Below are 16,597 nucleotides of genomic sequence, written 5' to 3'. Positions count from 1 at the left end.
AGAGATGTTAGGGGTAGGTTCTTTACTCAGTGAGTCGTGAGTTCATGGAATGCCCTGCCAGTAGCAGTGGTGGACTCTCCCTCATTATGGGCATTTAAGCGGGCATTGGATAGGCATATGGAGGATAGTGGGCTAGTGTAGGTTAGGTGGGCTTGGATCGGCGCAACATCGAGGGCCGAAGGGCCTGTACTGCGCTGTATTCTTCTATGTTCTATGAGGAAGTGGAAGAGTGAGTTAATAACTTTGCTGATGACACGAAGGTTGATGGAGTGATGGATAGTGTGGAGAGTGGTTTTGGGTTGCAACAAGACATTGACAGGATGTGGAAAAGGGCTGATAAGTGGCACATGGATCTCAACCTGGAAAAGTGTGAAGTGATTCACTTTGGAAGGTCAAATTTGAATAGAGCATACAGGGTTAAAGGCAGAATTCTTGCAAGTGTGGAGGAATAGAGGGATCTTGGGGTCCATGTCCATCGATCCCTCAAAGTCGCCACCCAGGTTAATAGGGTTGTTAAGAAGGCATATGATATGTTGGCTTTCATTAGCAGGGGGGATTGTATTTTAGAGCCGCGAGGTTATACTGCAGCTCTACAGAGCCTTGGTTAGACCACACTTGGAATATTGTGTTCAGTTCTGGTTGCCTCATTCTAGGAAAGATGTGGGAGCTCTAGGGAGGGTGCAGAGGAAATTTACAAGGATACTGCCTGACTGGAGGGCATGTCTTGTGAAGAAAGTTTGAGGGAACTAGGGCTTTACTTATTGGAGTGATGAGTGGTGACCTGATAGAGGTGTACAAGATGTTGAGAGGCCAAGATAGAGTGGATAGCCACTGACTTTTCCCAGGGCTGAAATGTCTATCACAAGGGGGTACAATTTTAAGGTGATTGGAGGAAGGTTTAGGGGAGATGTCAGAGGTAGGTTCTTTACTCAGAGAGTGGTGGGTGTGTGGAATGCACTGCCAGCAGTCATAGTACAGTCAGACACATTAGGGACATTTAAGTGACTCCTGGGTAAGCACATAGAAGTTAGTACAATGAAAGGTATATAGATTAGTCTGATCTTAGAGTAGGATAAAAGGCTGGACAACATTGAGGGCCGAAGAGCCTGAACTGTGCTATACTGTTCTATATTCTATGTTTTATTAGCTTTTGTTCCAGTCCACGGCATCCTTCCCCACAATCAGGGAATGTTGAAATATTATAACCAATGCATCCACTATCACTGCTGCCAGAGATAATTAGATAACTTAAGGAGTTAATGAGAAAAGACAAGTTAACAGTACAGAGTAGCAACATGGGTAATGATAACCAAAGCAACCGAGCAGGCAAGCAAAAGAATAGACAAGAAAATAGGGAGAAAATGGTAGAAATAGAGTTCAAAGTTATATTTTACACAAAATATTCACAACAATATAGATAGATTGATAGCACGAATAAATACGAATAAATAGACGCAATATGTAGCTATTATAGAGATGTGTTTGCAAGATGACCAAGCCTGGGAACTGAAAATCCAAAGTTATCAGATATTTTGAAAAGTCAGGAAGAATGGAAAAGGTAGTAGCGTAGCTTTGTTAATAAAGGATGAGATCAATACAGTAGTGAAAAAGTTATCTTAGCTTAGACAATCAAGATATGGAATCAGTGTGAGTGCAGATAAGAAATGCCAAGTGAACAAAGTCACCCGTGAAATTAATTTATGGGGCCTCAAAGCCCCACTGTAGCTATACTGTAAGACAAAGTACACATCAATAGATAATGCAGGCTTATAAGAAAAGCCTGCATTATCATGTGCAATTTAAATTTTCATACAAGATTAGCCAAAGTAAATTGGTAAAGGTAGTCTTGAGGACATGCTTATGGAGCATATTCAGGACCATTTCTTCGAACAATCAGGGAAATAAAACATTTTAAACTGAGCTATATGTAACGGGAAAGGATGAAGTAATAATCTCAAGGTAGTGAATCCTCTAGAGATGACTGATTATAACATGCTAGAATTTGAAAATCAGTTTGAAGATGAGAAATTAGTTTCTGAAATTAGTCTGTTACATTGTATTTAAGTTTATGAGAACATTTGTTGGCTAAAGTGAACTGGGAAAATAAGTTAAAAGGTGAGACAATTACAAAAACGGTGTCAATCATTTAAGAAGATATTTCATGGTTCTCAACACAGATCTATGCCATCAAGAAAAAAACACCTCTACAAGAAGAATGAACTATCCATAGCGAACCAAGTAAATTAAAGATGATATTGAAAGTCAGGGCACACAATGCCATGAAGGTTTCTGGTAAGTCATAGGTTTGGGAAACTTTTATCAACCAGCAAAGAATAACAAAAAGAAAATTAAGAAATTAGAATGACAGGGTAAACTAGAAATAAATATGAACAATGCACAGAAAAAGCTGTGAGAAGTATGTAAAAAAGAAAATAGCAACCAAAGGGTGCACTGATTTCTTAGATTGTAAGATAAACTAATTATTTAATACCCCCCATAAAACAAGGAATGGCAGAGACTTTAAACAAGTTTTATTTATCTTCATGGTGAAAGGTATTAAAAATATCCAATAATTGTAGAAAATCAAGGGGCAAAAGGAAGGTTGGAACTTAAACTCTCTATTGCAAGAAAAAAGTATAAGAAAACCAAGGAACCAGTGGTTGAACCTTCAGTATACATAAATATGAAATAAACAGATTTTAGATCAGTAAGGACATCAAGGACTATGGAGAAGAGGCGAGAATCGAGAGTTGAGGATTATCAAGTCAGTCATGTTCTAATTGAATGGTGAAGTAGACTCAATGGGCTGAATAGTTGACTTCTGCTTCTACATCTTCTCTTCTTATGAAGCCATTTTAACTCTGCTTGATTGTACTATGTATTTCTAAATGCTTTGCTAATAATAGACGGTAACATTTTCTCAATAACAAGTCAACTGTTCTATCATTAACTGCTTTGTTCATCTCACTTTTTGAATAGGAATGTTTTATTACAACCATCTAAGACATTTCCTGTTTCTTCCAGTGAATCAAGTATCTTTGTAGCTACTTCTTTTAAAATCCTAGGATGTATTCCATCAAGTACAAGGCACTTATCAGTTTCCATCCCCAACACATTTCCTCGTACTCCTTCTCTAGTAATAGCTACTTTCTTTATTCTCCTCCCCACCTTCTTCTACCATAGATCATTTAGTAATTTTGAAATTCTATTCATGCCCTCTACCTTGAAGACTAATGCAAAGTATTTATTCAACTCCTCTGCAATTTCCTCATTCCGCATTATTATTTGCACAGCCTCATTGTCTAAGGGGCCTATGTTCATTTTATCTTCTCTTTTCTTTTTTATATATTTAAAGAAGTTTAGCAGTCCATTTTTCTACTACTTCCTAGTTTGTCTTGTAGTTTATTTTCTCCATCTTTATTGTTTGGTCATCTTTTGCTGGCTTTTAAATCTTTCCCACTAAACTTTACCATACTGTGTGTTTTTTCAAGGCACATAAGCAGAAGTAAGCCATTCAGTCCATTAAGTCTTCGCCACCATTTTGAGACCATAGCTGAATGATCATTTTCAACTGCATGTTCCTGCCTTTTCCCCAAAACCCTTTATTCTCTTATAAATTAAAAATTTTAGCTATTATCTTTAATTCCTCAGTTAACCATGGTTAGTTTATCCCCTTCCTACAATCCTTTAACTCACTGCGAAGCATCTTTGCTGTGAGTCATGAACAATTTTCTTAACCATCTGCTATTGTTCCTCACCCATCTATTCTCTAACCAACTCAGCCCTATGTAGCTACCATTATTAAAGTATAACATCTTACTTCTGACCCAGGTTTCTCATTCTTAAACTGAATGCTAAAATCTACCATGCTATGGTCATTAGGGGATCTCTTACTTTGACGTGATTTATTAAACATAGTTCATTACACATTACCAGATCCAAAATAGTCTGATCTCTAGTGATAAATCTGAGGTATTGCATTTTGGTTCAAAGGTAGGACTTAAACAATTAATGGGAGGGCCTTGGGTAGTGTTTAGAACAGAGGGACTTAGGGGTGCAGGCACATAATTCTTTGAAGTTTGCATCACATATAGACAGGGTGGTTAAAAAAGTGCTTGGCATGCTTATCTTCATTGCTCAGTCCTTTGAGTATAGGAGTTGGGAAGTCATGTTGAGGTTGTACAGGACATTGGTGAGGTCTCTTCTGGAATACTGTGTCCAGTTCTCGTCGCACAGTTATAGGAAGGATATTATTAAGCTGGAGAGGGTTCAGAGGAGATTTACTAGGATGCTGTCTCATAAGGAAGGCTTGAGTTATAAAGAAAGATTGGATAGACTGGGACTTCTTACACTGGAGTATGGGAGGTTGAACATAGAACAACATAGAACATGGAACAATACAGTGCAGAACTGGCCCTTCAGCCCTCGATGTTGCACTGACCTGTGAACTATTCTCAGCTCGTCCCCCTACACTACCCCATCATCATCCATGTGCTTATCCAAGGATTGTTTAAATCTCCCTAATGTGGCTGAGTTAACTACATTGGCAGGCAGGGCATTCCACGCCCTTACCACTCTCTGAGTAAAGAAGCTGCCTCTGACATCAGTCTTAAATCTATCACCTCTCAATTTGTAGTTATGCCCCCTCGTACAAGCTGACATCTTCATCCTAGGAAAAAGACTTTCACTGTCTATCCTCTCTAATCCTCTGATCATCTTGTATGTCTCTATCAAATCCCCTCTTAGCCTTCTTCTTTGCAATGAAAACAGACCCAAGTTTCTCAGCCTTTCCTCATAAGACCTTCCCTCCAAACCAGGCAACATCTTTGCAAATCTCCTCTGCACCTTTTCCAATGCTTCCACATCCTTCCTGAAATATGTACACAATATTCTAAGTGTGGCCGCACTAGCGTTTTGAGAGGAGACCTGGTAGGAGTTTATAAAATAATCAGAGGTATAGATAGAGTTAATGGTAGGATGGGGAATTTTAAGACTAGGGGGTACATTTTTAAGGAGATTTTAAAAAACATGCGGCAAATGTTTTACACAGAGGGTGGTTCACATGTGGAATTAACTTTCTGAGGAAGTGATGGAGATAGGTATAATTACAATGTTTAAAAGACATTTGATAGGTACATGAATAGGAAAAGTTTGGAGGAATATGGGTCAGGAGAAGACAGGTGGGATTAGTTTAGTTTGGGATTAAGTTCACCATTGACTAGTTGGACCAAGGGTCTGTTTCCATGCTGTATGACTCTATGACTATATTGTTCCCGGAAACAGTTCTAAGTGTACCCAATGAGTTCTTCCTCCTGGCTACCTTTGCCAATTAGATTTTCCCAATATTCATGAAGATTAAAATTACCCATGATTAGTGCATTGCCTTGTTTACATGCCCCCATTTATTCTCTGTCAGACAAACTAGCTGCTATTAGGGGCTCTATAAATTATAGGCAGAAGTGAGGACTGCAGATGCTGGAAACCAGAGTCTAGATTAGAGTGGTGCTGGAAAAGCACAACAGGTCAGGCAGTATCCAAGGAGCAGGAAAATTGACGTTTCGGGCAAAAGCCCTTCATCAGGAATGGAGCTCTAATCTAATCTTATCCCACCTGTTTTCTCCTGACCCATATTCCTCCAAACCTTTCCCATTCATGTATCTATCAAATGTCTTATAAACATTGTAACTGTACCTATACCCACCACTTCCTCAGGACGTTGATTCCACATGTGAACCACCCTCTGTGTAAAACATTTGCTGCATGTTTTTTTAAAATCGCCTTAAAAATATACCCCCAGTCTTAAAATTCCCCATCCAACCACTCTAATCTAAACCCTGATCTATAAATTATACCTAACTGTGCTTTCTTCCATTAGTTTTGCCTTTCTACTACCCTCCTTACATACAAATCTTCATCACTTGCTCTTACCTTCTCCAATCCTGCCCCCCACATCTTTCACTTACACACACACACACACACACACATGTTCCCTGTGCTGTCTACTCATTCACTCAGGACACCTCATCACTTTCCCCCCACCTGTACTAGTACTAACAGATGTGCCACCAACGTTCATCTCAACCCTTCCCTTTGCTTATTCCAGGACGAAATGACTCATGGAAGGACAGAGAGAGCCAAGAAGTGTGGTGTAGTACCCAACATGTAGCTCCTCACCTTCTATGAAAAGGAAAACCTCATATTTGCTGGAGTTCCTCCTGTGGGGGTCAATACGTAACTTGTGCATCACCACCATTACTGACATTGATTCTTGTGGTGAAGAGTGCTTGGGTAGGTGAGTAAGGTTTGCATACAGCACGTAGTGCACCGAGGTGTCTTTATTTTATACGGTTGTCTTTAATAACGTTCAGCTTTGAAGGGCCTCACATTATTATAAAGTGATGCGCTCTCCTTTACAGAAGAAAACACTTACCCTGCCAATCCAAGCCATTTTCAGGTCTATTGTGCGCTTGTTATTTACAGCATGATGGAGGGAAACAGCAGTTGCTCCTCACGCAATGAGTCTCAGACTCAGGTTTTTTGCTTTTTAGCACCTAAATGTATACATTCCCTCCCTCTTCACCCCATCAACTCTGAGGTTTCCCAAATTCCCACCCAACTTGTCCATTTAAATCTCCATCTTCCCAGTTTATCCCTCAGCCCAGGCCTATCAAGTTAACATGCCAGATATAGTGTTCCACCATTGCCCCACTGAAACCAAGGTGCTGCTGAGCAGGTGGACTGCACAGTGTTTTGTCTCAGCGAGATCTGGGCATCCTTATACATGAATCATAAAGAGTTACACAGCAATTATGGCAACCATTAGGAAGAAAAATGGAATGTTCAGCTTCATTGAAAGAAGGATGTGTCTAAAAGAGGGGGATTGTTGCCACACTGTACAGAAAATTGGCAAGATCACTTCAAATGTTACTGCATAGAGTTTTGTCCTCCATATGTCAGATATTGAACCATAGAAAATAAGAGAAAGCTATTTGTCCCTTCAAGCCTGCTCTACCATTCAATATTATCATGGAAGGATGTTAGTAGGATTGGAGGGCTTGATCTATAAGGATAGGCTGGATAAGCTGGGACCTTTTCTCACTGGAGCCTGGGAGGATGAAGGGTAACCTTATCAAGGTTTATAAAATCATGAGGGGGCATAGAAAAGGTGAATAGCAAAGGTCTTTACCCTAGGCTGGGGGATTTCAAAACCAATACATCAAGCTATATAAGGAGCTTTGAGTTCTCTCTAAAGATATAATTCTCTGTGTGTAACACTGACCATCACTGTTGGGAAGCGCAGGCCATAGATGGTGATGCCTTAAGATGCTACATGGAGTGCCACACACACATTTCAGACTGAGCAGAAAATTAGCATGAAACAGAAAAGGATTAGTATGAAGCCAATTGTTTCCAGCAACATCTACAACTTCACTTACACTCACTGTGTCAAACTCTGTTCACAGATAAGCCTGACTAGCCACCAGCAGGTCTACACCCAATTAATACAAATCTCCATCTGTGAAGGAATATCGAACAAAAATAAAAGATGACCAAATACTTAGTTAAATAGATGATGTTTTTTAAAAGAGGAAAATGAGTTAGAAAGGTGGAACAGTTCAGGCTTGACATAGAATCATAGAGATGTACAGCAAGGAAAGAGACCCTTCAGTCCAAATCGTCCATCCGACCACATATCCGAAACTAATCTAGTCCCATTTGCCATCACTTGGCCCATATCCTTCTAAACCCTTCCTATTCATATACCCATTCGTGATACCTTTTAAATGTTGTAATTATACCAGTCCCCACCACTTCCTCTGGCAGCTCACTCTATACACTCACCACCCTCTGTATGAAAAAGCTGCCTCTTAGATTGCTAGAGTAGCTGAATGCATGAACATCAATTTTCAAGTAATTAAAATGCACTGACACTGTCTCTGTTAATTTTGCATCCATTGTTAAAATTAACCAATTACCACAGCATCCCTCTGTAATTTTATCCTGCTTGAATCAAGTATATGAATTTGGGCCTGTCAAGACTGCTGAAGATCTTGACAAACAAAAGAAAACCAAAGAACTGTGGATGCTGGAAATAATAAGATCATAAGACCATAAGAACTGAAACAAAAACAGAAATTACTGGAAAAACCAAACCATTTCTCATCTACAATCAGTTCCGAAGAAAGGAAACTGGACCCTAAATGTTAATTCGGTTTTCTCTCCACAGATGCTACCAGACCTGCTGAGTTTTTCCAGGAATTTCTGCTTTTGTCCCTGAGGATCTCATATGTTTTAATCAAGTCACCTGTCACTCTTCCAAACCATACAAGCCTAACTCATCCAACCTTTGTTCATATGAGAAATTTAGCAACTGTAGCTTCATCCAAGTCATTAAAATAAATTGTAAAATGTTGGTGCCCCAGCACTGATCCCTGTGGCACACCACTCAACACATCTTGTCAAACAGGAAATGGCCCATTCATGCCTAATCTTTGTCTATTGCGAGCCAGTCAAATTTCTGTCCATGTCAATATATTACCCCATGAGCTTTTATTGTCCACAGTAGTCAAGTAATTTGCTTCATGACTTGGAGATGCCGGTGTTGGATGGGGTGTACAAAGTTAAAAATCACACAACACCAGGTTATAGTCTAACAGGTTCCAATTAAACCTGTTGGACTATAACCTGGTGTTGTGTGATTTTTAAATCTGCTTAAAGTACACTTTAATAGCTCACAAACTAAATGCACTGCTTGGTGGAAAAAGGATTTGGAATTGATTTTTTCACAGTTGACCATCCTTTAGAGCATCATCCTTGGCTACTATGACCCCAGACTAGGAAGTGGAAATATCAGGCACAGGAGTTCTACTTCTAAATATGATGCAGTGACCAAAAATGTGGCAGCTGTAAACAAGCAACAACTCAGTCAGTTCGGTGAAGCTTATCTGTTTTATTGACAGAAGTCTAATAACCTGTTGTTTTTTTTTATATTTTCTGGTTTTAGTTTATGATTTCCAGCAAATACAGCTTAATTTTGTTTTATGCATGCATGTGTAAATTAGATTAATTTTGCTTTAAAAATGGTTACATCCTCCTAGTTACCAGTAATTCCATCTCCTATATCCCTTCCACACATGTAGCTTACAAACATGCTCAGACTCAAACAATATGAGCTGTCACTTGGGCAATGCAACATAAGGGAGTTGAAGTTTTTTGAGGTTGATCCATTAAATGACAATGCTTACAGGAGAGGAGAGGTAAAGTTTTATAGAACAAAATCACCAGCCAACATATCACCACAATGGGCTACTTCTATTAGTGTGACTGACTTCAATACCAACCCTGTATTTTCATTATAACAATATATATATATATACACTTATATTTTTAAAGTGCATCCCAATCAAATGGCAATTAAAACAATACTATCAATCCAATTTTTTTGCCACATATTTTTGGCCTATTTGAGTCCATTACTTACAAAGTGCAATTCACAAACAGTCATTACGGTGTAGTCTACAGACCCAACACAGTATTGTAAAGCCTTTTCCTAATACAAGGAGCATATACATGTGCGCAAAAGTCAAACTTCTGTTAACAATTACCTCTTGCTATACTCACTTTTAAGCAACTGTTCACATGTAGTCTTAAGCAATTCCAAATGAGCCTGATGAACAATGCATACTAAGGAGAGGTCAGGAGGAAAAGTATTGGAAAATAATCCTAATGATCAGAGATTGTTAGTGCTTCCATTTTCCATGTCAAATTAAGCTCAGTCTATAATTGATACCTGGTACTTTGCAAATTAGAAGCAGATGGGAAAGTCGTTCCACACTGCTGGAAGCCATTTTTGGTAGCTTTGGTTAACAGCATTAGTAGTCCCTCCTTTCCTTACCTAGTAGTATAAAAGTTGAAATGGGCAAACCAAATCAAGTCAAATGCTTATCTATTTCAATTGTTGCATTGTATCTTTAACAAAAAATATGGATCACCTACATTTGGCGCTCACAGAAAACCAAGTAGATTTTATTTTTGTTTACTAACTGTTATTTGATTCAGCTTTCACCCTTACTGTCCTGCAGCCTCTCACTTATGCTGAGCTACAGTTCAAGGGTACTCAGCTTCCTCAGACACCTTGTTCAAATGGCCATCTTTATAAATCACTCTGGACAGTGTGAGCAACCAATTTGCTCATGGGTGACACAGGAGCTGAGTCAAATTCTTTCAAGATCTGATGACCACTCATTTTCCAACATGGGTCACTGCAACCAGAAATCCTGGATATTTCTCCTACCACATCACCCTCCAAACCCATGGGGGCTGAAGCCAATTGCTGGGCTTCAATTGCTGGGCAAGATCAGCTAACTCCACATAGACCAAGGATCAAAGTTATGGTTGTTTGATGCACGAGACTTTGTACAAGGTGTAATAAGAAGGTACTGAGCCCCGGCTACTATTTTTGTTGAAAGTGTATAATTTTTCAATGGATTCTTGTAATCCCAAGCATCTGGTTACTCTCTGTCGCCACTGGCAATATTTGTAACTGACCCATTCATGGTTTTATGGTCTTACTGTTTTGTCTTATCCAATTTTTTAAAATGGCATTAAAATCATATTGTACACACTTAGCTATGATACACAACAAAATCAATTAATTAAAACAAATTTGAATCTAACAGCAGGAATTTCACACATACTATCTGGGTTTTGTTAGATTTTTGTTGCAACTAAGGAACACTTCCCTGCAAGTGCACTAGTTCTTTAAAAAGTACCTGGGCAGGATTTATTCGTGAAAGGAAATAGTTCCCAAATAAAATTCAATTTCTAACTCGTTATCTAGTCTTACTTTTGCACAAACATGAACTGGTGTCATAAAATGCAAAATAATGGGAGAGGAATTGTTTGTTTTCAACAACTTAATAACTGTCTTGTTAATTAGTTGTACTGGAATTAGCTGATAATTAGTCAAAATGCGATTGAAATCCATCCATTCATTACTAATTACATAGGAACATAGGAATGAGGAGCAGGAGTAGGCAATTCAGCCCTTTGAGCCCACTTGGCTATTTAAGATTATCATGACTGATCTTATCTTGATCTCAACTCCACTTTCCTGCCTGCTCCCCATAGCTCTTTATCCTGCTTTTTCCTCCGAATACATATTAAGACATACAGAAATGTTAAACACATTGCAATTCTGAGGCAAGGTCGTCTACTAGAAACATTAATTCTGTTTTTCTCTCCACAGACCTTCCGAGTATTTTTAGCATATTTTTAATTTTAGATTTCCGTCATCCAGAGTAATGTGCTTGTAATGTAACAAACCTCGACTGGTGACCTGCTGGAACTGCTCTGTTTTTGCAGCGTTATTTTGCTTGCAAACAGTGATTTTGACATTGGGCACTGATGCCCATGCAATTAAGTTACTTGATCATCCCCTACTTTTCATTAATTTGAATAGTTTTACAGGTCACTAAGTTACATTACCATTATTGGGTAAAGTATATTATGTAGAAGTTGCAAAATCATCAGAGAATTGTTGCAAATTCCAGTAAAGCCTTGTTGTACTCAAAAGAACAAAGATAGAATCTATTATACAAGGGTATAAAATAGGCCTGTATATGCAGAAATGTGAAAAAGTCAGCATATGATAAAATCCTGCATGTAGCAGCGATTTATATGCAATGAGTATGCACACATTTTGACATAAGTGTAAACCCATTCTGGAAAGTAATAGCACATTTCTAATCATTGAAATATACTACATGAATAAAAAATGTTGCAAATAGTTAAAGCACTATGGTTTGGTTAAATTTATACATCATGATTAGGATACAATCCCCTCTAATATATTTTATGAACTAAATCAATGGTAACTCAAGCAGAAGGTTTATGTGATGCAACATTACATTAACTCATCCAAAAGCAACTGATGTTAAAAGTGCTGAAAACATTCTAAATTGCAAGGTAAACATTGAGAAAAAATATTGTTACTTTCTGAACATGTTGATTTCTTACTGCATGAGAATTTCACAGGCAGCATTACCCTCATACACCTCATTCAAGTTGTCAAGATTCTTGTGCATCTATTAACTCTTTTGACAGGCCATTTGCTTGAGGAAGGCCTTACAACCAAACCCTATTTCGTTCTCATTCACGTTTAATTCCATCAACAGTTGCTGCTTTTGATGAGTAGGGTAAACTTTGGCCAATTTTCCCTTTCTTAGATCAGATGTATTGAAACTAATGTGGCATACATGAGATGCACAAAGCTGAGATTAGCTAGCTCAGTTTAGACCTGGAATCTCCTTGGTTTGTATGACCCAGAAACTCTTTGGTTGAATTTGCTGGGCTACTGAAAAATACTTTAACAAATTGATACAAGGTGTCCAATGAATTCACTCATTCACTGTAATTCCATGACAATTAATAATTGAATGACTTCCTTCAAAGTTCCTCCTGGTTTGGTCTGAAGCCACCCTCAACTTTCTCAATCAAACTGAGGTTGAATTTGAAACCTGAGAAACTGCTAAACAAAGTAGCCTAACATAAAGTGAAATGATTTGTGTTAACAGTAAGTTTATAACCTCCTTTTAGCATTAGCAGAAAAGAAAACCCACCAATATATAGGAAGAAAGTGTTGAAAGATGAAATGCAAAGTCACTAAAATTGCATTGCAAGTGTAATAGTAAATAAAAACTGTACATTTTTACAGTCTCTGATCTATTTCTCAGACTTAATCATCCCAGTGACACAGGAATGAATGTATTTGAAATGTGAACAACTTCCAGTACCAAAATTTAACAGACAGAAAATTAGTTACAACTTTCTTAAACTTTCCAGTGAAAAGAACTTCGCATTTAACAACGTGCTTTACTTTGGCGATATAAACATTCCTAACATCTGTCCTCAGTGTAGAGAGGTTTAACGTTCTCTTTAAACATTCAGTGATAGAAACCTGTTAAAATGAATGGAGGGAAACTACCTGTCACTAAGTACATGGCACAGTTTACCTGTGCCAAGACTCTATTTGCTTCAGTACAAAGTAACTTGATATACAGCACAAATTACACAGTTTAAAGCCATTAGTCTGTACTCCCAATCTATAGGCACAACGTGTGTACACACTTAATTGTTGTATCGTTATTTTTCTTAACAAGATCCTCTAAACTCGGGATATTCCACTTCTTTCAAACATATTCGTTCTGTACGAATTCGGATTTTCGCCTGCTGAAGATCGCTCTGCGGACTCCCCCACAATAAAACACACAAAATAAACTCAACATAGTCTCAGCTCAGCATCCTGAATTCCTTGCTTCCTGCTGTAACCCAACAGGCAAAGAGCCAGTCATATCCTAGGAAAGTTGGCTTGATGGTGCCAACTCCGGGAGATGGCCAACTCTGGCTAATTCTGCGCACACATGCCCTTTACCCCACCTGGTAAACTGGGTCAAACCCTGGCCCAAACTGGAGAGGAAAGGTTCGCTTACCTGCTTGAACTGTTCCTCGTAGGTCCATTCCTGCTGCTGCTGCTGCTGCTGGGACTGCGGCGGCTGAGGGATACCGACTGGGGAGTGAGATTGGCCGGGAAGGTGGTAGTGATGCTGCCCGAATCTGGACAGCTGGACAGGGGTCCCTTTGAGAGTGTGCCCGGGGGTTGGCACCCCGGAAACGCGATGGATCTGACTCCCATCCATCCCTTCCTCCTCCTCCTCCTCCTCCTCCTCCTCTTCGTCTCCCTCCTCTCCCAGCTCTTCCTCCTCCTCTTCCTCCTCCTCCTCCTCTTCCCCGGGCTCGGGCTCGTCTTCCTCGGACTCGGAGAGGGCGGATGGGACGCGGCGGCGCTGCGCTGTCACTAGCGGCCGATGGGCCCCGCTCGATCCGGGGCCGGCGTCCCCTAAGCCGGCGAGAGCGGCGGCTCGGACCGCTGCCAGGGCGGCTGCTTGCTGGGCTGCTGCCAGGTGCTGGTGCACAGCGGCGCTCACGGCTTGCTGCTGCTGCTGCTGCTGGCTGTCAGCTCCTGCTCGGCTCACATCCCTCTCCCTCTCCTTCCTCTGCCTCTCCTCCAGCTCCAGCCTGGCCTGCTGCTGCCTCTGCAGGTTTTCCATCACCGCTTCCAGCTTCATGCCGTGGGGAGCCTGGTAGTGTGCACTTCCAGAGGAGATCAGGCCGAGTCCATTAGAGGTTGTTAAACCTTGGTGCTGGTACAGGAGGGGGGGGGGGGGGAAACAAAAAAAAACAAAAATAGTCATGCGGGACAATTTGACCAAACTTCGCACGCAAGCTGACCATGAGTATTTAACAGGCGGAAGCTCCTGGTCTTTCCTTTAAAAATAATCCAAAACTACAACATACTCAAGCGAGGAAAGCGAAACTTTACTGCATCGTTAACTTGCAGGACTCGACTGAGTATATTAAAAGTAAAATCAGGAATTTGTATCAAGAGTGCATGCATTTTCAAACCCCCGCAATCTGCGTTTACTGAAACTTTTAATAGGCACCTTCTTTAAACTGTTCCCCGGGGCTCACACAGACAGTGCAGAGGATTGCAAATGAAACCAGCAGATCGCACTGCAATTCCAAGCGCAATTTGCTCAAATCGTTGCGCTTTTGTTTTAACGAAAGAAAGTTTACTTTTTTTTTGTCTGGTGGGTTGTGAAAAGCACCGACTATTTGATATAGACCGAGCGATCGCTGCTCCTTTGGTTGTTATTTGTTGGCACGGAAATCCAAATGCGCCTCATAATAAGACTGAATTAAATATGACCTGACCCTATTGTGCAACGCCCCATTAAAGCCTGGCCTCAGAAACAAGTGACTCCGGCAACTGCAAACCAGCCCAAAAGAGAAACACATCCTAGAATGTCGCTCTGGAGACACTATCTAGCAACTTAGAAAGTACAACATTTCGAGAGATTCTCATTTGTAAATCCAACGTCGAGGATATACATTCCAGAATTGGTTACAATGTGACTTGGTCTCTTCCCAGCTTCAGGAAGAATCCTTCAAAAAAAAACTTTTTTTTCTTGTCGGTAATCACCAGGAAAGCTTCTCATTGCACAAACATAATCCCCCTCACACCCTCCCCCCTCTCGCCACATAAATGTTAGATTTCACAGATTTCCCATAAATTTACCAAAATTCAAGTCAGCCCTGCTTGGGGGGAAAAAACCTACAGAGCTTGGATCATTGCATTCACCGCTCCCTCCTTACAATAAAAAAACTTTGTTTTTAACATGTGCTGTTTAGTTATAAATATTTCTAGATTCTTTTCTGGGTGGAAACGGGCCATTCATTCACTTTATTTATTCCGCTCGCTGCCCGACCGTTGCCGCACTCTTAATCTCAGCGATCGCTCATCACAAGTTTCATCGCTTTATCGCCGCTGACTTTCTTTTGTTGTTGTTGTTGGGGGTGGGGAGGGGGGGTTGAGAATGTGAACATGGAATTTACCTTTCCCGAGAAACAAAATCTCAACAAACGGACCAACCCGAACAAACGCCCGTCTTTTTTTTTAATATGTCGATCAGCGTTGACTCGGATTTGCCTGAAGTCCTGCCTTCTGTTTTATCTCTGGATGTACACAGTTTTTTTTTCAATTCAGTCGTTTGTTCCCAGATTAAACAATCTGCCCTTTCATTTTCTTGCTCCCTCCGTCTTCCCTCCCTGTGACGGGTTGCAGATCCTGTCACGACTCCTATTTAGTAACACTTTATCTCTGTAAAAATCGCTTCCCCCCACCGCCAAACCTGATTAAAATATTTACAGAGAGAGAGAGAGAGCTGCCGAATTACGCCTCCAGGCGATCTGAGCCGAGTGAGACAGGGAGAGACGGAGAGAAAGTGGATAAGTGATATAAGAAATGATTTTGAAATTCCTCACCAGCGTTGCTTTAGCCACTATACTCGCGTTGTCAACCATGATCTATTTTGGTGTTGCTGTTTTCTTGCTGTTTTACTTTCCTTTCTCGTTATCCACATGGAGAATTCCCTTTGGACAGTCCAGATTTTCTTTTCTGATTTCGATATTCCCGATCCAGTCCCTCTGGGGACTCGCTGCTTCCTTTTCACAGCATGCAACATACATAGAAACATATATAGATCCGCACACATACATAGGTATATCACTGCCAACCATTAAATATCGCCCTCCAATTGCAACAAGTGGCTCAAAAGCGCTGGGGCGCTTGCGTAACCTGGTCTGAAAGAGCCAGACCTCTACTCCCATTTGCTAAATAGACGTCAATGTGTTGATAAATAGAAGAGGCAGCGGAGGGGCTGTGGGGGAAGTAATGACAGCCGGATCCCACTTCTAGTAGGGATACATGTTTCCCAATTCCAGGGCACAACAGCCTTGGTTCTCACTGCGGGGTCTGCACTACCTCAATGTTTCTGTTTCTGTTTTGTTTGTGGATGTGTCATCACTCGGCTCTGGAGGGCAGAGAGTCGGCTGGGCGCAAACTTGGCACCAGATTAAAGAGGGGTGGGGGGGGGGGGGGTGGTTAAAAAAAGCAAACGGGTTCGCCTGGAGACAGTTGCACCTCGGGCTGTGCCCTTAACCGTTTAAATATGAACATAAAATGTCCCCATGTCCTTGG

General features: G+C 40.5%; 1 protein-coding gene across 5 annotated transcripts in view; it reads right to left on the bottom strand.

The window, feature by feature from the left end:
* Nucleotides 1-16,386, bottom strand: part of LOC122544065 (AT-rich interactive domain-containing protein 3A-like) — a 456,905-nt gene extending 440,519 nt beyond the window's left edge. For 3 of the 5 annotated variants that reach the window (XM_043683096.1, XM_043683170.1, XM_043683220.1), the window contains exons 1-2: nt 15,883-16,386; nt 13,491-14,201 (exon numbers count right to left, since the gene is read on the bottom strand). In XM_043683096.1, coding sequence (XP_043539031.1) covers nt 13,491-14,201; nt 15,883-15,921 — 750 coding nt within the window. In that variant the 5' untranslated portion in view covers nt 15,922-16,386. Of the gene's footprint in view, nt 1-13,490; nt 14,202-14,501; nt 14,870-15,453; nt 15,729-15,882 lie in introns of those variants that run through there. The other 2 variants (XM_043683297.1, XM_043683359.1) reach the window with 2 other exon arrangements.
* Between the last annotated feature and the right edge of the window lie 211 nt (nt 16,387-16,597).

This window comes from Chiloscyllium plagiosum, chromosome 1, assembly GCF_004010195.1.
Source record: "Chiloscyllium plagiosum isolate BGI_BamShark_2017 chromosome 1, ASM401019v2, whole genome shotgun sequence".
NCBI lineage: Eukaryota > Metazoa > Chordata > Chondrichthyes > Orectolobiformes > Hemiscylliidae > Chiloscyllium > Chiloscyllium plagiosum.
This window is presented reverse-complemented; position numbering and strand designations above follow the sequence as displayed.